The 20,902-nt window shown below is 39.6% G+C and overlaps 1 protein-coding gene across 4 annotated transcripts in view; it reads left to right on the top strand.

The window, feature by feature from the left end:
- AKAP7 (A-kinase anchoring protein 7) overlaps nucleotides 1-20,542 on the top strand; it is a 93,532-nt gene extending 72,990 nt beyond the window's left edge. For 2 of the 4 annotated variants that reach the window (XM_082306610.1, XM_082306614.1), the window contains exon 8: nucleotides 18,298-19,401. In XM_082306610.1, coding sequence (XP_082162736.1) covers nucleotides 18,298-18,500 — 203 coding nt within the window. In that variant the 3' untranslated portion in view covers nucleotides 18,501-19,401. Of the gene's footprint in view, nucleotides 1-18,297 lie in introns of all 4 variants that reach the window. The other 2 variants (XR_014227636.1, XM_082306611.1) reach the window with 2 other exon arrangements.
- Nucleotides 20,543-20,902: the final 360 nt, after the last annotated feature.

Raw genomic sequence — 20,902 nt, 5'->3', positions numbered from 1 at the left:
AAAATGTCTGCGCTGATGGTTAAGACTCTCTTTAAACTTCCCTCCTGGATATTTTTATGGGCGGTTTGTTCCTGTCTGTTGTATCTAGACTGTCCATTAGCTTAAGTATTCAAGGGTAAATAGCTTAATTTCCATCTTATGGTCAGTGTAATTGCCAAACCATCACTTTGCGTAGGTGGAAAAAATAAGGACCTTTTCAGCTATCAGATGACACGTAATGTTCTTCCTATATCGCTGAAATTGTGTTTATTTTCCATATTGAGGCCAAGTGCGCCATCCTCTATTCACATGCTACTGTTTATTTACTGTCAGTACCTCTGCAACTGTATTAGGTCCCAAACACATTGGGAGAGAGAGAATTATATATACATCTTTTATATCTGTTTAAATGTCTGGCAGAGGGGGCATAAGATAACTCGTCTTCTACTTTCACCTTCACTATGATCACAGTCCTCTTTACCCGCTATGTGGGAGCTGTGTGATCTTTGGCATGCCAGCCTCCCTGATAAGACTATCAAGGTGAAAACTGGCCATGCTTTTGGTACCCCTGTCTGTATTTTGTGGTGGGTTACTACAAGCTGCCTTCTTTCATAGTGAGTTCTAGCAGGAAATATGTGACCATACACAGTATTAATTAACGTCACTTGTTACAGATAAGTGTTGATAGAAACAAAGTTACTATGCTGGCAGTTGTTAGATAAGCAAAATAATGGCTTTAGGGCCATAAAAACCCATCTTCTTCTAGATTCAAAAGTGCTGACAGAAGAGGATGCTGATCCCTTGTAGTCATTGCTGCCACCATCCCCGGTCATGTGCACTGTGCACTGGTGATGTACGCTGTGTACACTGATCCATAGCAGAGCAGGTTATGTGAGCACTTCTTTAAGGCAATATCGCCCCAATGAGGTTAAAGACTTCTCCATTGTTGGCTGACTAACCTGGCTAATTTTGCTTGAAGTGAATTAAGGAATCCCCAAAAATCCTGGGGCAGATGATGGCAAGCATCACCTAGCCACGATAACTTCTTCCACTGTATGACTGGATCTGGTAAAGAATATCTGTTGCTTCAGAAACAGATGGGCTCAGTCTTGAAAAGTGCTGAGCAGCCTCGATGATACCTTGTGAACACGTGTGCATGTGGTGATGCCGGCATCCTGCTGCCAGCAGAGGATGCTGGGGTGGCAAGGAGCTGAAGCTTTCCTTGCACATGGGAAGGATTAGCGGTGTGGAGGGAGGGGACATTGATCAGAATAGGTTGATTACAGGGTCTTTCTCAACAGACTCTCTTAGTAACATGTATATTGAGATAAAGTAAAACTGTACTACTCCCTTGATGCAATGAAAGGGATTTTATTGTGTCTAAAGTAAGAAGCTCTGTTTCTGTGCAGATTGATCCACTGATACTTATGGATCAAACATGAAATCATGTAGACATCAGATGGGTCAGCGTTCCCAGGACAGTGAAATGGTGTCTCTGTACCTACCCTGGACTCAGATGGAGAGAGCAAGGAGGACCTGCCTGGTTGTAGTCCAATGCATTTCAGGAACTGCAGCAAGAATAGTTAGAAGGGTGAATCTCTGAGAGGCGTATGGACTATGGTTCTCCCTTTTGCCATCCCTCCCAGTTGTATTGCCTCATATGGCTGCTGCCCCACAGGATAAAGTGCTGTACTTCCCATTGGTTGGCTAACTTCCAAGGTCCTGTCACGTTTATCATGCTTATATTTCACAAGAAGGTTATCTTCATATTCTTATGCTTCCCCATCCTCTTCTGACCTGCAAAACCATAATTCTCTGAGAAATCCAGAAATTAGTTTATTGACAAAGAAGTGATAGTTAATGCCAGTCTGTGAATGTTAAGAGCCATGAAAGAAAATGAAACAACTGATGCAAGCTTATACCTCGCTTCTGCTGCGAAGGGCATTGTATGAGCCATTTGTGGATTTTTAGGTAAAATAATCTATTTGATTATACAAGAGCAGATTCTTCACTGTTTAGTCATGTTAGTACTGCAGTGGATAACTCTGTTATGGATTGAGCAAAAATTAGAGACAACATTAAAATTGTTTTGTTTACAGCTGAAGGCTTCTTTGCAGATTATGGGAACTGAGCCTGTGATCTCAGTGAGCCCATACGAAGGTCACCACTGCTGCAACTAGTCAGCACGCTTGTCAGACTAACGGAGGCTGCTGGTTGAGGGGGTTGTGAAAAATGCACTGTTAGTTATACTATGGTTATGCAATTCTTTCTGGGTGGAAATAAAACACAGTAAGCAATGATGATCAGTACCACACAGTATTGCTGCTATTATATGTATAGCACTGTAAAGAAAAGAAAAAAAAATAATCCTCTGTCAAGGAGAGGGATCTTCCTTAAAGTATTTATTTTACTGCACGTTGATGCAGTGAATTATTTCCATCATTTGTTTTCTTGCTTGTGCTCTCCATTTTAAAATTTATGGCCAAGTAACTTTTTAGTATGCTCTGCTACAAGGTCAGGCAGTGCATGTGGAGAAGTAATGCACTGGAAACTTGCTTATGTGGAGAAGTTTCTGTGACATTAGTCAGACGTTTTATTCATTGTTTCCAGAAGGTACTTCATTCAAAGACCCACATGAATAAAAGAGCAGATTCCAAAGGAAAAGTAGTATTTTCTTGATCTCCTTACTGAGCACACTGACGCTTCTTCAATTAAATTTATTGGCAAATGTTTGGAGAGACAGGAAGCCTCAGTAGATACAGAATTGAGCCCTGTATTTCTTAGATTATATAGGTATCAGTTTAAATTCCATCCACTGTAGGTCATTTCCTTGCCCTGCTAGCAGGGGGGAAAAGGCCCAAGAATATATGCAAAACACTCCGTATGGCAGTCTAGGAAAAGGGAAGCTTTACAATGATTTGGAATATGAGCGAGTTCTGCTGCAATAGCATTCAAATAGCCCTGGGCATTTCTGTGGGCCACCAGCTGCAGTGGCAGATTACAGCTGAAAATTGCATTTAATATTCCAAGTTGTGCTGCTTCTTGGTTCAGAAAACCAAACAGTAGTGGAGACCAAAGAATGGTGAATACCATTTCTCATGGGGCCAAATCTTTCAAATGCAATCAGTTTGTTTTGTAAATCTCCAGCATAAAGTTAGAACAAAAACTTGAATAGAAATAAATAACTCTTTTTAAATGTACTGTAATGGGTAATATTTGCCGTTCATCTTTTGTAAAGGGGAAATAATTGTCATTTAAGTATTGTCTATCAATTTGCAACATAACGTAAATAAGAATACATGTTGCTTTTGCCCACAAATTCATTCCTGTATAATAAAAGTTATACTTTTCTGGTAGTGATACAATCTCAGAAAAATTTCCAAGGTACAGTAACTGAACTGGGAATTTTAATAATGTTTATATTCATTAAAAGTAATAATTTCAATAATAATTTCAATAATAATATACCATTTAGTACTGCAGTGCTTGGAAGCTGTCTAAAAGGACACTTCATTTGGAACATTCAATTAGAAGCAAGCTAACAGTATTTCAGGATTTTTGCTAAACACACAAGTAAAACCGTGAAAGTGAGACAGATTATCTGGGGCATGAATCAAGCGGTAGTGAAAATGTCAAGTGAAACCCTTAGCAGCAGTAAGCAAGAATAGTGCTGATTTACACCAACCGAGGACCCGGCCTGCCAAGTGTCATGGCTGTGACAGTCCGCTGGCAGTCCCTGGGGTCAAGGGCTGCAGTGAGATGGATGAGAATATCAGCTAGCCCATTTAAAAGCAGACCTTCTATAAATAATATCAGAGAGGTTGGTTCAGATGCCAAGCCAACAAATTGCCAACTCCATTTGGAATCCTCTTTGTAAGTACATACATAGCAAGGGAAGGAGTCCAGGTAAAATACTGTTCTTGCAGCCCCTAGGCATTAAAAATCAAGCTGGTAGTCTGCTCCCACGGCTCTTGCAGGAGACTTCCAACATCATTTCTTAAAGTGAGAGTGAGCCTGGAAGGAAAGTAAGATCACTTTTAAATTTTCTGCATTTACACTAGTTTGCTTAAGCAGTGTGTCTACTGTTATCTCCTGTTGGGTTTGAAAGGGAGAATAAAGGGCAAAAGACAAAGTAAACATGCATAAACATCTTCTGGGTGAACTGAAGAGAGTAACTTCACTGATTGTCCTGTATGCAGGTGTTCCACTTAAGAAGAGGAAGTGTTTGTTGTATTAAATTTCTCATACTTTTATAAGTATGCAGGTTAAACATTATTGCTCATCAGTGGAAAATGTTTTGTATTCACCGCATATACACCTAGATATGAGATATTCTATCTTTTAAGCTGTTAAGATATTTAAAGATTATCTTAGTAACACCATTGCCACAGCAAAAGACAGACTGGGTTCTGGAGGAACTCTGCCTTCTTTACCCTAGCATACTATTGAATAAGGCAAAGGCTACAACATTATGTTGTTATTGATTTCCAAAGGGTAAATCACAGGCCGTTGCTATCAGATAATATTAAAAGCTGCCCTATATTCCTAGTGGACAACATCCAAATACCTTATTCTGTATAATGGAAATCCGCTTATGCTGTTTCTCATGTTCGTTATTATGTACTCCTTTCTCAGTTTACTGAGTCTTATGTATACTCTGGCACAGTGCCTCTCAACTCACTATACAAATTGTGCCACTTGTTACTCACCAAACGGTAGAAGGAGCAGCCTGGTTTTCTGAAGTGCTGTGAGACCTGCCCTGAAAAGTAGAAAGCATTGAAAGGCTAAATATTTAGTTATGAATTTTACCCTTCCATTTCCTTATTTCTGGAGGTTAAATCAGAACTATAGCAGTAGGATTTCATTGTAGTGGAAGAGTAACTGGAAATTGTGTTGTTCCACAGCTTTATTGGAGTTGCGAGCCAAATCCTGTCCTCTGGCACATGCGTTACTCTAGCTACTACTGCATTACTCTCTGAAACTGTTCTTAGTTCATATTTCTGTTTTCATTTGTACTGGGCTGCTTTAGAGTTACGAGTCAAAACCTCTGCCAGTAGAAATCCACAGAAGTAAGTGTTTCATGGATGCGGAATTTGGCTCAATGTACTTCTCGGCTTTGCTACCTGCAGACACACCCTGGCTCTGCAGACTGCTCTATGTGTCTTGGACTCCTGTGTCCTGCATGAAGGGGTGCCTGGGGATGCGCCTGGGCGCTGGGACTGCCTTGCCCATGCCGTGACCCTGGCATAGTTCTGGCCCTGGCAAAAGGGCACCTTCTGCAGCAAGTCCTGAGCGCTGGTTAGGAGTTAGCACCAACCCAAGTCCGGTCCCAGCAGGCAGCTTGGGTGCAGTCATGCCATTCCAGAGGCTAGCAGAGCTGGATAGGATGGACCTGAGCTGCCCCGGGCTAATGGGCCTCATAGCCAAAGAACAAGTACTGGCATTGTGGAGCTCCCCTGTGTAAACATAGCCACGTACCTCTGAATGAAACGCTGGGTTTCAGAGATGCTTTTCATGTTACTGTGAGGACAGGTGTTATGTCTAACATCAACATAGAACCTAAGTTGAATTTTCCTTCTCTGTTCAAAAGTGATGCGTGAGCAAATCCATATTGCAGCCAAAGAAGTGTGACATGCTAAACGTGAAATACCGTTCTCTGTTACTATATGTGAACAGCTACCCCAGTTTAGATGATACTCATTTGCTTCAACCTATTGTATTGCTGTATGACAAGTCCTACTGTAACCTAGTCCCTGTGAGTTTAGAGTGGAGCCACTCACAATGTAGAAATTGTAACATATGGAAGAAACATCTATTACAGAAATAGAATAGCCGCTCTTGGGAGTGGGAAAGTGTCACACAACCAAAATGTGGTAGTTGTCTGCTTCTTCCTAACCTGATGTTTTAAATGTGCTTTTTTCCCTTATACTGTCTTATTTGTGATGCTTAATGCTAGCTAATTGAGTGCTTTGTTTTCTAACGGAGAGTGGTATTCCTGGAAGCAGGAAGGCATGTTTTAACCTTTATTTCAGAAATGATTAAAATATTAAAATTTAAAAAAAAAATTATAAAATTGGTCTGCACAGCCTCTCTTAAAGATACCATATAATTAAGAAAGAGAAAATAAGTTATTTTATTTTGTTTCATTAAAGGTCTCTAGAAACCAAAATCTAGACAAATAATCAGACTCTCAAATTTTACATTTCTATACTGACCTGGAATGATCAGGAGGCTGTACTCAGTCCTCTGAAAAAGGGGAGAAAACATGTTTCATCTATGGAAAAGGCTCACCTCTGGGAAGGAAAAAAAAAAAAAGAAACCAAACCCTGTCTCTTTTTCCCCTCCAGCAAGATAATGTGCTACCAGACCTACAACCTTTAGCAGAAATGGCATGCATGCAGTGCTAGCTAAATCTGCACTGGAAAGATCCGTGTAACTTTTGTCCTAGAAGCTCAAGAGGCACAATCATGGAGCAGAGGAGGAAGAAGTTTGGAGGAGGGGGTTACGTTTTCAAAGGAAGATAATGCTCCAAACACAAAGTAGGAGCCCAGGCTGCACTTCCAGAAAATGCCTGGGGAACTGCAAAGCTCTTATCTTGGAGACAGCCCATGTGCTCTGAGAGTAGGAACTAGCTAGTTTTGGGGAAAAAAAAAAAAAGGCAACAAAGCCAGAAGGCAGGAGGAGGAACTGGTTAACATGATTAAGCAACTGTTAAGATAGCATGGGATTACTTCTGTTGCATCATGCGAAGTAAGAGCAAGAGAGAACATTTTGTATATATTTCAGGGAAAGCTTCCTGTCAGTGACAGATGCTGGACTGCAGAGTCTCTACGTTTTGCAGTGTTGTGATCAAGATTTTCAGATGAATGCAGACAAACAAAGAAAACAAGGCAAACAAAGAAAACAAGGCAAACAAAGGCCCTTGGTCTAGTGAGGGGTTGTCCTTTAGATGACAGTGGTCTGTTATTATTTCTGGAATTATTACAAGCAAAGTGGAAAATAAGATATCTTGAAAAGTACTGTAATAGGGCATACTGGCACTTTGTTCAGCAGCTGATTTAGTAATGTTTCATACCTAATCATTTCTGCGATTCCTAAAATTTGAGTGATTCTGTTTCTATAAGCTTGAACTGTAGAATTGGCTGAAGAGACTGAGATTTAGAGGAATTTAGGGTATGGGAAAAGGGTTGTATATGCTGTGGAAGTTAACACAGAGAAAGGGCTAGGAAATTAGCCTGCCTTAGCAAAAGGAAAATGGACTGGAAGCCAGAAACATTGTTTGAAATTTAGATGCCTTCCATTGATAAACATTTGACTACAGACTAAGTCCTTGGGCCTTAAATAGCTAAAAGTGCACTGTACCAGTGATAGATTTGGCACTGCCAAACTTTTACAATAGTTGGTGCTTTTAGACTTGTAATTCTGATATTAGCATAAACAGCTGAACTTTAGTCAGGCTCCTGACCCTGCCTGTAACTCTCATGAACCTTAGGAATTGCTGTTCTAAATTGGTATAGAGAAAATTCACTCCTTATTAGATATCTCCCCTGGATGCCAATCCCCCAAAATCTCAAAATCCACCATTAATTTTATCTTTTCTGCTGATGACTTAATGCCTTTGAATATCTGCCATTCTCAGGTGAACTTCATGTGGGCACTTGCTGAGTTCCCTGTGAGTTAAAATCCTCAGGCATGGAGAATTCATTTGCTCTTGCTAGAAAACTTGGATCCTTTTGTGAAGAGGAGAAATGTCTTGTGCCATGGTCTATTATTGTGTTACTCGTTCTGTTTCACATCACAGCAATAACTTTTTAAATGGCATTTTATTCAATTTTCCATGTTAGTACAAAGCACAAGGATTGAACAAAAACATATTAAGTATCAGGCGTGTTTTCTGCAGCACTTACTGTGGCTGAGGAGAATCAGCAAATGAGTAACATTTTTTGCTGTCTTAAAAATCCATTACCATCCAGTATAGCCCAATGCAATCAAAAAGGTTTTCCTTTCTTCCTCTCTTCTTTCAGCTCCCCTGTTACTTTTCACATACGCATAGTTAATAGAATGTGAGAGGTTTTTCCAGGACAAAATGAAAAGTTTATTCTTGCAGTTCTATGAAATATAACCTGTGACTGAGTTCTAGTGATTGAATGCCCTCCTGAAGTCTGGGATTACCTTGTTAAAATGAAATTTGGTGTAGGGTTTGTGTGTTTTGAAACACTTTTGATCCTCTGATTTAATGAAATAAATGTTACTTTCTGTTGATCCCACCTGTGTGCCCTGTTCACACCTTGTGTGTGTTCTCTGTTATAATTAGACTGAAACATTTGGAAGGAGGGCCAGGAGTAATAAAGACAGAGGGCTTGATATAACACGGCCCAGGTCACGGAGGCATTGCCTGTAATGCCCGCTTCAGCACAAGTTAATGATGATACTAACTCCATTTCAAATGAAGCTCATAATTTTGCTTTGAAAGATGCAATTTCATTCCCTTGGTCCTTTTTTAGCCATAATCTCCATAGAAGGCATAAAATAAGAAGAGATTACAGGATCAGTCTTTGGATAAAAACACGTTATGTGGTAAGATGTGTCCAAACATAAGCTCCTACACGAGCCATAGAATAGCTGGATCAACGTGGTGCTGCACGCAGGCTGTGAGGATAGGCTAATTCTCAAATGCTCAAGGTTGCCACTTCCAGTGCCCCATGTGGTAACAGCGCATAACCCTCTGATGTGTAGCTATACCTGCGTTCTTGGAGTTAAAACATTCTGCCGTGCAGCTGTCGTATGTGTTTACCCATCTCGGGAAATCTCAAACTCGTGAAGGATACAATTTGCTCTTAAGGGGAACCATTGCCCATCTCCTTCCTTCTCCTCATCCTTAATGAACTTTTCTTGGCTCCTGTAGCCAAACATAGAAGTGGGAGAACTTTTCTGTGGAAAAAAAATGCATTGCCGTTTAGCTGGAATGAAGAAAAAATACCTGCTTTTGATTTCACAGTTGGTTCTGACTGTAGTGAAGAGAAATGCAAAAACTGTTTTTGGCATGAATATCCAACCTTTATTCCTTTACTCTGAGTTGGAGAGAGACTGAGAAAAATCTTACTTTAAAATAAGAGGAGATAAAGAAACAAAGATGAAACTCCAAATTAGAACTGTTTAGCCTGATAGAAATAAAGGACCGGAAGACTAGCTGGCATAAATAAGCAGTTCTCCATTGATGTTAATGGGAAAGAATTAGAATTATTAGGATGCTGAAGAGGAAGGGATGGAATTGTGAATACTGTGTAGGTAGCGATACCAATATTTGTGAATGGAAAAAGAATGAAAGAATGAAAAGATAAGAGAACCATCAATTTTAAGGCACAGTAATGAGCAATCCATTATGGTACAGAGTGTAAGTTGCTAAAAGTTGTGAGGATTAGTTCAGTTTTTGGCATAGCAGACGTGTTTTTCTGGATTGATTTCACTGAAGTACTGCTAGAATAGGCTTTGACTCACTGAGTTTGGGGAAGTAGAAATATGGGGGAAGAGAGAGAGGGAGTTATTATTTTGCTAAAGTGCAGTGTAAGAGCTGTAGGGAATTACTCTCGTGTTGCTATTAGGTAGGGAAATGTTGGTTATGTTCTTAAGGAGCTTTATGTTGTTTCACAAAGAAAATGCTTTTACAACTCTGTGATATTTAGCATAGGAAGGGTGTGAAAGTAAGGCCCACTGGTTTAAACACGTAATCAGAGCTCAATTATTCTTGATTTCTAATGGTGAAGCAGACTCAAGAATAATGTTAATTTTGATTACTAGGTACTTGTTCATCAACTTAAGATACACTATTCATAAAGAAAATAGGATGGAAAAAAGAGTGTTGTCCTCTAGTATTCTTATTCTTTAATTTTCTTCTTGTCCTAGATTATAAAGTCTGCTTATTTTATGTGAAGGATTGATTGCATTAAATTTAGTTTTATGACATGGTGACATTTCAATTTTTTTCATCCACAGATTTCATTAAGTGATGTCTCTTTATGCTATGCTCTAGCAACAATTTTTAGATTCCCATGAATTAGATTAAGTGAACTGAACTGTAGTTATACCTTCAGCATTCTTAACTCTTTAACTACAGCTACTCTGGTTTCATATGGCTGAGGTGACCAAAAACCCCATGACACAGAGCAATTTATTATGACCAAACACATGTCTGAATTTGTTGCTTACCTTACCTGAACATTTTTTCTTTGGACATCACAATTCACTGTTCTTGCAAGTGAGTATATTTGGGCTTTTAGAGAGAGAGTAAAGTTGAGGAAGAGCTTGGCCTGGAGAAGATCCTGAGCAGTAGTTTTGTGAGTTCAGAGGCATAGCATTTAAAGAGAGGTCTGAACTTTTATAAACAAATCTTTCCAAGTGTCAAAAATAAATGTCATGTTTACAAACCTTTCATAAATCTATATGTGGTAGAGCAGTGAACGTTTATACAGCTGCATCTCTCAAAATCAGAGTGAAAACTTGTGTCAAACAGTAGCTTTAAAAAAACACATTTAAAGTGGAGGTTATGTGGCAAACAAAAGGGAGGGAAGAAAGAATAATGCTAAATACATTACTTAAGGCAAAATATATAATAGATAAAGGGGATTACGATAGGAAATGCCGTAAGTACTTAATAATTTTTTTTTAATTATATTCAAATTGACTTAAGGGTGTTATGTTAGTTTTCCCAAAGCTATTAACAAATTTGGTCAGATTCTGTAGGCTTCATCCATTAAATGTTAAAGGCAGCAACAATACTACTCTTATGTTCAAAAATACATACCTTCATGGTTTGCCCAAGAAGCTGATGAAGTGGGTTCAGTTCCTTTATGCAAGATCCTGGGGGGAAGGGATTAGACCCATCTATTTTGACAACCTTAGGATGTCGTTACACTACCAGTTCAAGCCTACGTAAGAAGCTCCTACCAAAAGAGGTGACTGTAACCTTCTTCCATTATATTTAGGGTCTAATTAAGTGTGATTACAAAGATGTTAAAAACACCTTGCAAATTACATTTTTTCCATAAAAATTGCACGTTATTACAATATTTTATGGACACTGTTGGACATCCTCTTGAATTGCAATTATACTTACCTCTTCATCTTTGTTGGACAAGATTTCATTTTCCTTTTACAGTTCAAGCAGTATGCAGCTGTGTTTCACAACTCATGTTACTGCAGTTGAAATAATTAAATTAAAATGCGTGTTGATGAGAATTTGACTTTTCTCTCCATAATTTACAAATATATTCAAAACTGCTTTCCCTGAGGAAAGACACGTACTATGTGAGAGACTGTTTGATAGCGTGAGTTTATATGGAGTCTTTTTTGGAGCTCAGGAGGAGCAACAATGCAGGATCAGCTTGTTACAATTCACTTCTTAACACTTGTTTAACATCTGTCTTAGTCCAAAAAAAGTTGCTTTTTTTAGTCTACTTGATAGTAGCACAAAGATGTCTCAGCCAAAATAGTGTCCCATTGGAAGCTGTATAGTAACAGATGAATCGTAAAGAAATGAAAGTTCACAGAGAATATAGGAAGGATAGGAAACAAAAGGTGAATGTATGTTAAATTACTTCCCTTATCATGGTTGTGAGTAAATGTTCAGCTTTCACGGTTGACTGGTCCATAAGCAAGGACTTCTAGGATTTGGCAACACGTTTGGACTTTGGCAATTAAAGTCTGTGTGTATCCTATTTTGTTTAGCTGCTGCATTTCTGGGGCCTGCCCCCCCACCTCAGCTTAGTGACCTAGCAGGGTGATTTTCTGCCTTCAAGACCATCCAGCTCTGTCTGTGGCCACTGACAACCAAGGCTGATGGGGGAGCAACCTGCGCTGTCTCCCATGGTGCGTTACATTCTCAGTGTTACTTCTGGAGGACCACTGAAGATGAGGCACTGCTGGGTCTGACCTGTTCCAGCATTCAGCTTTTCCCTGGGAAGCCGGGAAGCCTGGTCTCTCTCTCGGGCTCTGAAAACAGCAGGAGGCTCCCCTTTGGCTGCGTCCTGGAGGGAGGAGGAACTCTCCTGCTCTCCCCGCTAGCCCTGCTGGCCCAGGTGGCTCCTGTGCACCGGTTCCCTCGAGCTGCTAGCACCTGGCAGCACTGTGGATGGTGAAGGAGGGGTGAATAATTCTGCCTGGATGTTTGCTATTGCAATCTGCCTGGTTGGTTTTGTTCTCCCATTATCAGCGTGCACGGTGGATGTTCCTGTGGTTATGTAAAACCACTTTTGTGACTTGGGCTGTTTTCTCTACCTGAGTATTGGTGAGAAAAATGGAGTAAAACTCACAGCTTTTTAAGACATCTTCTTTCTTTCAGCCATTATGTTACGTTTGTTTCTTATAAATTCATTAAGTTTAAGCATTAAACTACATTAAGGGAGTCAGGAAATTTCTCTGTCAGCAGGTGTCTTTTTAATAGGAAAATAACCCAAGATATTTAACAGAACTGCCAGGAGCAGAGTCTTAGTTACCGTTTTTTATTTTCTTGAAGGCTGATGCCTGTGGCATTGCATCCTTCAGTGCTCGTAGAAGTAAGGGTAGGTTTAGCAGAGCACATCCTGTTTCTCCACTTACAGTTAGAGGTGGTCAGAAATTTTCAATCACTGAGCTTCAAAGGGTTTTGTCTAAAACAAAACAAACTTTTGCCAAGTTCGCCAAGCCTCCGGCTCAAAGGGAGCTGCAAGTATTCCTGCTGTCATCACTGCAACTGGCAAGAGGACCGTTTTCCCTGAATAGCTGTAACGCCCTTAATTTCCTCTTCACTAGAAATTCCTATTTTTGATTTTTTTCTCCATGGTGGGCCAAATCATTTAAAAAAAAAAAAAAAGAAGTCTTTCCAGCAAACTAGAAACCCATGTATTCAGCACAAAGGACAGCTTGGTATTGCCTGTATTGCCTTGTTAGACGGTCCTGTATTTACAGAGCAACATATGTAAAACTAAAGAAGTTTGTTACATTTCCAAGAGGAGAGCTAAACTAAACACGCTGCTGAACACCAGGTGGGAACATCCAGCAGCACAAATGCCATCACCATCATGTCCTAATGAGATTATAATTTCACCCTTCCTCCGAGTCCCTTATTTGTGCCAATTCCTTAAGTGACCACTCAAGAGACATATCATGGAAGTCCTTCCTAATTAACGAGGAAATGTTCAGAGTTGTGACTTTCCTGTCTATGCTTATTGTGTTGATTAGATATGGGCACATGCTCATGTTTATGTTCATTATTTCAAAACCGTGATCTTGAATATGCTGGCTCATTCACAGTCTGTTGCAAGGGTGGGAAGCATACAGTCTGGTGGCTGGTAGTAGCTTGTTATTCAATTTATTACAGACTGTGGACTCGCTGTCTTTGCAGGGTGAGGTGGGGTGGTATTACTCTAATGCTATCGTTCTGTTTATATATGGCCTACCAAATGTAGCTGAAAGTCCTCAGTAAAGAAAATGGGACCTGATGGGTCTGATGCATAGGACATTGCAGTTCAGTATGTAGGTGTGGGAACTTCACCTGATTCCCATGGAAGTCAATGAGACTTAATTTAATTTTGATTCAGACTCTGCAGACACAAAGGTCTAGTGTGGCAAAAACCGGATGTTTCCACAGGCTGCAGCTGTGCATGGCAGCCTTGCAATAGTCTACGTCTGCCTGGGCGTTGTGAGTATAAATGATGTCTTCCCTCTTAGGTCTTTTCCTGATAACATAGAGATAGTGAACCACGATAAAGGCACAGCCACTGATGTTGCAAACTGTGTGAATTCACATGCTGAAATCTGTCAGGCGTTTGTTTTATTGGCCTTTGTTTTCTCTAACCCCACCTTATGCAGAAATAATTGGTAGTCATCTGCTGAAGGTTTCCTAGTCTAACAATAGTTAGGGTAGTTGTCTCCTTCCTTCCAGTCCCACTATACTGCACAGCAGCAAAGCTTTTTGCCCCTATACGGAGGGGATAATAATCAATTATCTTATAGTGAAGGATTATTATGAGTTGGAGCCACTGAGGAGTCGCCATAAAAACGGAGTCTTGGGTGTTTGGAACAGTGACTTGGCTCACCCTCTTGGTGTCAGTCAGAGGCACTGTGTAAGTAGAAAAATGAAGCTTTCCAGCATTCAGAAGGAATTTCATAGCGATTAGTTTTTGAAAGATTGCCTGAGTGTGTTTTTTGTTTGTTTCTAGATTTTGTAAAAACAGTATTAGAAAACTGATGTACCAAAGGGTAGTGGGAATCATGTCTGTTACCACGGCCCTCCGCAGGGTGCAGACTGTAACCTCTGCTGCCAGAGCACGGACTTCCCAGCTAGTCTAGGTCACCTATTCAAAATACCAAGGGTCTCCTTTATAATTTGCCCCATGTTGGCATCATTTTGTTGTGATGAAAGCTTGTTGGAAAGAAAAGCAAAACCTAGTGTGTTGAGGCCATGAGGCAAGGATTGCAGAACATTGTCTTGGAGTGTAGCTGGTAAAAGGTTGTAAAACTGGCTTTTTCTGTAAAAGGGATCCACTGTTGGTTCCTTCAGTTAAATATCTCACAAAAAAAACGGACTAGTAGTATAAACAGGAGAGGGATCCAAGTAACTGGATCTCTCCAAATCTGAGATATCCACGTGGACTCTAAAACAGGCTATGTCAGGACCGTGAAAGTGCTGTACCAGCACCATGGAATCTGATTTGTTTGAATGCAGTATTTCAAAATCCCGATCACAGTTGTGTAAAGTGTAAGAGGGTATACCCTTGGAGAGCATACCTAGTCCAGTAGAGAGAGAGAGCAGTGAATTTTAATCCAAACTTGCATTTGGTTGCAGGGATCTGGTTCACGTCCATAACTGCTAGTGGCACGCTGTGGGATCATAAAGCCCCTTTTGAGTAACTCTGTGCAGTTGATAGTTCCCTTTTGTAAACAATGGTGGTCATTTCAGGACGATAGCTATGCTTCAGTTTCAGGAATAAAAAGCACTGCTTTAGCATGGATGCATTGAGATACATTCACAGAGTATGAATTTGTTTTCATCTTTTGAAAATTATAGAAGACAATTCTGGGATAAACAAAATGAAAGGGTTTTTTTCATTTTTATTCTGAGCTACATGCAGGAGAAGGCAGTGGAAATATTTTATTCACAGGCACAGAAATAAAGTAGTGGCACAGTCTGTATTGAGAGGCACAGCATAGATGCAAGTACAGTGCACGTGGTGTATCTGTTCCCTTTTCAGAACAGCGCTTACAAACAAGGTAATTTTGAATTTTTAAACTTCCCTTTTAAATCTAAAACATTCATATCTACAGTGTCTTTTTACTGATATTCTGATAATTCCTGTAACGTGAGAGTCTACACAAGAAGTATTTGCCTGCTGCAAGGTAATTGTATACATCTAAGAAGTAGGCAAGCAGCAGATGCAGCATGGAGAGAGAGAGAGAGAGAGAGAGAAATAGATAAAAAGGACATACACGTGTGTTTAAATATTCAAGTAAATATAGATGATCGATACCTGTTACTCTTACGTGACCTATTTCTTTTTGTCAACAGTCATGAATAGGAATGATACAATAGTATGCAACTGCCTTGCCAAAGAACCTCAGCATTGCACAGACACTCACACAACTGCTATTCAGGGACTCTGAGAATATAAACAGAGCATGAGTGAATCATATAGCCCCCTGTGCCGGTCCACCAAGGTGGCTGGACAGATAAATCCAAGGGCGCTCTTCACACAGGGACGTGCACGCATTCGTATTCGCGTGTCGGTCAGGTCCCATGTATGTCTTCCCAGTGGGAATGCAGAGCTTATTTAGGAGGTATTATAGACTGGACTCCAGACTGTTGGTGAGCCATGAATGTCTCAAAATATTAAAAACAAACAAACAAACAACAAAAAAAAACCCCAAAACACTCTTCTGTAGCTATGTAAACTGTACTTTTAAAAGGCTCATTTTAAGTAGTCTGACTTTTTTCATGCTTGAGAAATTATTTACACAGTGAGCTATCTACTTACTTTGAAGTTTTAAATGCAATAGTAGATATATGGATTTTATACATATATGTAAATGAGAACTGTTTTGCAGAAAATATTTAGGAGAGAAGAGGTCTGTCCTTTTTTAGACTGTAAGAATAATATATAATGTACTACAAGTAAAATTACATTCTGAGTAAATATAATCATTCCTGTTTTGTGGTATCTGGAGGCCTCTGTGACTGATTAGTCATATTCTGCATATTAAGTACTGTAGGGTCAAGTGTCAGAGTGGCTGAGCACCGTATTTCCCATTGATTTTGTTCAGAGTTGCATGGACAGATCATTAGAGCTGTGTGAGTAACAGTTTCTGTGATTCACTAGCAGTTCTGAAAAACAAGAAACTCTCTAACAGGAAACCACAGTTTTTTTTTTCTTTCCCAGTGAATAAATAGACTGGGACAACCCAAACATTTTGTCGAGCATCTTTAATAAAAGCAAAGGAAACTTGGAATCAAAGGGCTGCATTCAATGGAGCATGTGGGATCAATTCATAAAAGCTGGGAAGAGATGCTGCTTATATGTATCTTGGATCTCCTGAGAGATAAGAGCCTGAATTAAGTCCCTCCTCTAAGTAAGTTAAAGGATAGACTTAAACCCAGGGTTTACAGATAGCGAAGGAACATGGTAAGCAGCGGGCCAGAGAACATGGAGCATGTAGCTGTTTGAGTGGTTTTGGGAATAGTGCCCGTGCCTCCCTCGGACTCATATATTAACCTAAAACGTTTCTTTTTGGAATTGCTAAACCTGTTTTTAATGTTTTCTCTTATTTTTTTAATTTTATTTTAACCAAAACTATTCCCATACCTGCCTTTTTAAATATTTTTTTGGAGTATTTTTCCAAACTTTTTCCAGAATGTAATGAAATGCTTTAGCCAGGTCTAGTCTGATGACTCTTCAGCTGGAGAGCGCAGTTTTCCTTCCCCACAGCAACAGTGCTGTGGAGGCCCAGCACTGGAAGAGTTCTGTCTGTCTCGCTGTTCCAGAGGGGGATGCTCACACTGACAGCTAATAAAAGCGCTGCCTCTGGAAATAAAGGGGTTTGTTTACCTCTCCCTCTCCCCCTCCAATCCCCATATGAATTATGTTTTATCAGTGAAATCACTCCTGGGTTGTGCAGTCCACTAGGAAGACTAATAAAAGTATTTTATAATTATAATCTATATGTGCTAGCAAACTTGAATAAATTTACTTATATGAAAAAGAGCAAATTTAGATGATTGAACAGTACAGAGCTTTGTGCTGAGAGGGTACAATGGTATCTCTTTCCCCAGATGTGTGTGACTAAGCAGCCTCTTATTACTGGTTGCAGAATGCCAACTCCAGAAAAGGACATTAAAAGTACAGCCTTTAAATACAGACAGAGGGAAACAGTTATTTACCTAGTGCAAGAAATTGCAAAGTGGTGAATTACATGGCCAGTGGAAATCGGACAATAAAATTGGCTTTTCCTGGGTTGCATTCTTCATAAAAGGAGGGTGCCGTAGGAGGCTATGTAGTGTATTAGGGAAATGATTCATGGAAAAGTACAATTTCAAAATACATGTAATGATGTATGAGAATCCTCACTATGTATGCAGTCACTTTGTTGTACGTGTTCATTCACGTGACCTCCTAACAAAGCAGAGAGATGCCAGCTTCTTGCTTTTATCAGCAGATACCTAAGAATAGGCTGCTGGAACTTGCATTCCTTCAATGTCGGAGCTTTAAGTTAGAAGACAGAAGAGAGGCAGGGAGGGCATATATGGTTTTTCCAAGTTTTATGCTTTGTTTAGGAAAAAAAAAATTCTAACCTGTGCTTAGACTATTTTAGTCATTTTTCCCACGAGAAACTCTTTAATTACAAGCAGTGAATAAATAGGTAGAAGATTTTAGATTTATTAAGCAAAATCTCAAAACAGGGGCAGCTAAATTTAAGAACGCTGCCAGAATGTAAATTTATCGTGTGCCATGTTCTTCATCTTTGCCCAGGTGGCACAGGTGATTGGCCAGAAGAAATTAAATTTGCACGCTTACTCTTCAAAGCTGAGTGGGTGCTCATAGTGTTAGCCAGTGGCTTTTGCTGGAGTGTTACGACAAAGATGAGCAGTGAAATATCTTTGATCTGATATACTGTATACATCTTCGTGAAACACTTTTGATTCAGAGCTTGAGGAGGGGGAAGTTACTTTTTACAATCAGGAAGAGACAGCTAATAACTTAAAATCCAGCTCAGTCAGAGGCTCCTGATACAATTACGGCTACTGTCTTTCCGTGGCAATGAATTCCTTCTCTTGTCTGTTGTGACGCATAGGTGAAAAACATGCAGCAGAGCCAGACGATGCAGAGCTGGTGAGCCTCAGCAAAAGGCTGGTGGAGAACGCGGTGCTGAAGGCTGTACAGCAATATTTAGAAGAAACACAAAACAAAACCAGACAGACTGATGGAAGCCCCATGAAAGCTGAAGAAGCAGCCAGTGGCAGTAAGAATGAGAGTGACAATGATAACAGCAAGTGAGCACTGTGCAAAAAGCCCGGGAGCAAATATCCCACCAAGAATAACCACAAAAACATATTCCAGCTCCCTGCTGAAATTTGCTAAGTGGTGCTGGGTGACAGGCACTCTGCTTTGTGAGTCTCTTATCAAAAGTTTGTTCTGAATCGAAGGACACTGCCTGCCAGTTTAATAAGTGCCAGCACTGCTGAAAATCTGTTGAATGCTGGGAGGGATGGACGGTTGAAAAAAGACAAGAATGGTGAAGCAGGCAGCTCCAGTCTTCACTGGCTCTTCATACCAGAAATCCCTTCCTTGCTTTTGAAAAGAAACTGAACCCTTTGCGTTTGCCTTTCGGATTGTCATGAATGGCCGTGGAAGAGGCCTTGCCATAAGTGGAAGCGATGCCCCTCGCCCGAGGGTTTGGCACTGCCGCAGGGCTGCTTACTCCGTGTGAGAGCACATGCTGTTTCCTAGTCAACAGCAGTCAACCCCAGGCTAAAAATTACCACTACAGATATTCATCGCAGATACTATTACACAGTATGTAATATGGCAAGAGTTTCTTTTAAACGTGACACTGTACTGTTCTTTACTTTTGGTAGCATTTGTTGATGTAAATTATATTTTTTTGACAAAGTACCTTTTTATAAAAAAAAAAATCAATATGGGCAAAAGGCTGAGCAATTAATACTGTCCAAACCAGATATGATCTCTTTACCTTCATACATTAATGACTCTAAATGACATTACTTGTTATAAAATGTATTATATTGTTCTTTTCCTCTAGGAAAGAGCCATGAAGCAGACATAGTAAAGGAAGCTTTGCACAGAGAAACACAGGCCCTGTTATCCAGACTGAATCAGATAAAGGAGCTGTTATCCAGTTCTGATATCCGCATGAAAATTAGGAAAGAACTGTTTGAAGACAGGCACAACTCTTAACAGTAAATGGAAAAGTTGTATTGACTCTGGATCTCCAAATGCATGATTGTAAATTGTCATAATGTAAAATCTTACTGGGTTGTTTAAAGACAAGAATATTTCTTCAAGAAATTTTCCTTTCTGTTTCTTTTTTTACTGAAAATATGAATGGGTGTAAATGGCTCATGAGGAATCATGCTGAAATACTTGCACAGAAGGAGTATATTTCACAATGATGAAGTACAGCCACTCCTCAGCACTGCTTTGGAACATGCTTGAATGTGCAGGTATATGTCATGATTCCAAAGTGGAAAAATACTGGTCTCAAATCTGAGCAAACACTGTGCCCTTCCTTTGTCATTGCAAATAATTCAGATTTTTCTTATAGATCCTTTCCTTCGCAATGATATACAAATATTAAAAAAAATGGATGCTTTTAAATACTTTAAAATGTACATTTGAAAAAAAAACTCTTTTAATTATCTGCCTTTTGGATATGTACTGGCATTTTCGGTTAGCACTGTTTGGTTTTTATTTTTTTTTTTTTAAACAGCACTTGAATACTTGTATAGATGCTGACATGTTGTTTCTGCTGATGTTTACACTAATGCAAGAATGTTTTAAATTTCAGAAAGAAATTCAGGCTCCACTGATCTCAATGGGAGACTCTCATTGGCTTTAATGGAGTCAGGATGCTGCAATTAAGATTTCTTGTGAAAATAATAATATTCCTTGGGATAATATTTGCCTTTTTACTTTTGTAGAACAGTGGTTTTGTCTTTTGTTTCTAATGTTTCCTCCATCTCTACCTTCTGCTGCCTGAGGTGGGGTGTCAGTTTGCTCTCATTGTTCCCTCCACACACCTGCAAGATTCACTGAAGCTTTGGATGTACAACAATGCAGGAGTAGGTCCAATATCTGCATTTTTTTTTTTTTTAATAAATGTTGTTTAAAATTGCCTCTGGTCATAAAAGCTATATAATATATGCTGTGATTGGTATCGGAATTGTGCTGTTAGAACAGCTGTGTGCATATTCTTCCTTGGTCTCAAGCACTGGTCATTTATCTCATGTGTCAGAGCTTTTTTATTTTTTCTCATTTGATATATAACAGTATATTCTGAAGTGCATCTCATACATGCCATGTTCACAATAAAGTATTTTTTCCTTTGCATTCAATGTATGTTTTCACCTGTCTCCAAATGGACTTTAATAAAATGAAGTACTTGCAAGTAACAGGATTGACAGAAACACTGCTTGTATGAACCAGACCATTAAGCTGACTACGGGTGTTGTGCCAAGATACTGATCTAGAGCTTGGGTGCTGAAATCATGTGAAGAAATTCATGCAGATAAGCCAGTCCCAAGTCATTGTTTTTAATGGCAACACTTGAAACTCCAGGGATTCATTTATATCCTGGGCAGCAAGGGTTTAGAAGGAAGTACTCGTACAACTTCCTTGAGGTTTATATCCACTCTTCAACACCAAAAATTGAGTTTGAG

Source organism: Platalea leucorodia (genome assembly GCF_965183815.1).
Source record: "Platalea leucorodia genome assembly, chromosome: 3".
Taxonomy (NCBI): domain Eukaryota; kingdom Metazoa; phylum Chordata; class Aves; order Pelecaniformes; family Threskiornithidae; genus Platalea; species Platalea leucorodia.
The sequence above is the reverse complement of the archived record's forward strand: the minus strand, read 5'-3'. Positions and strand labels throughout refer to the sequence as shown.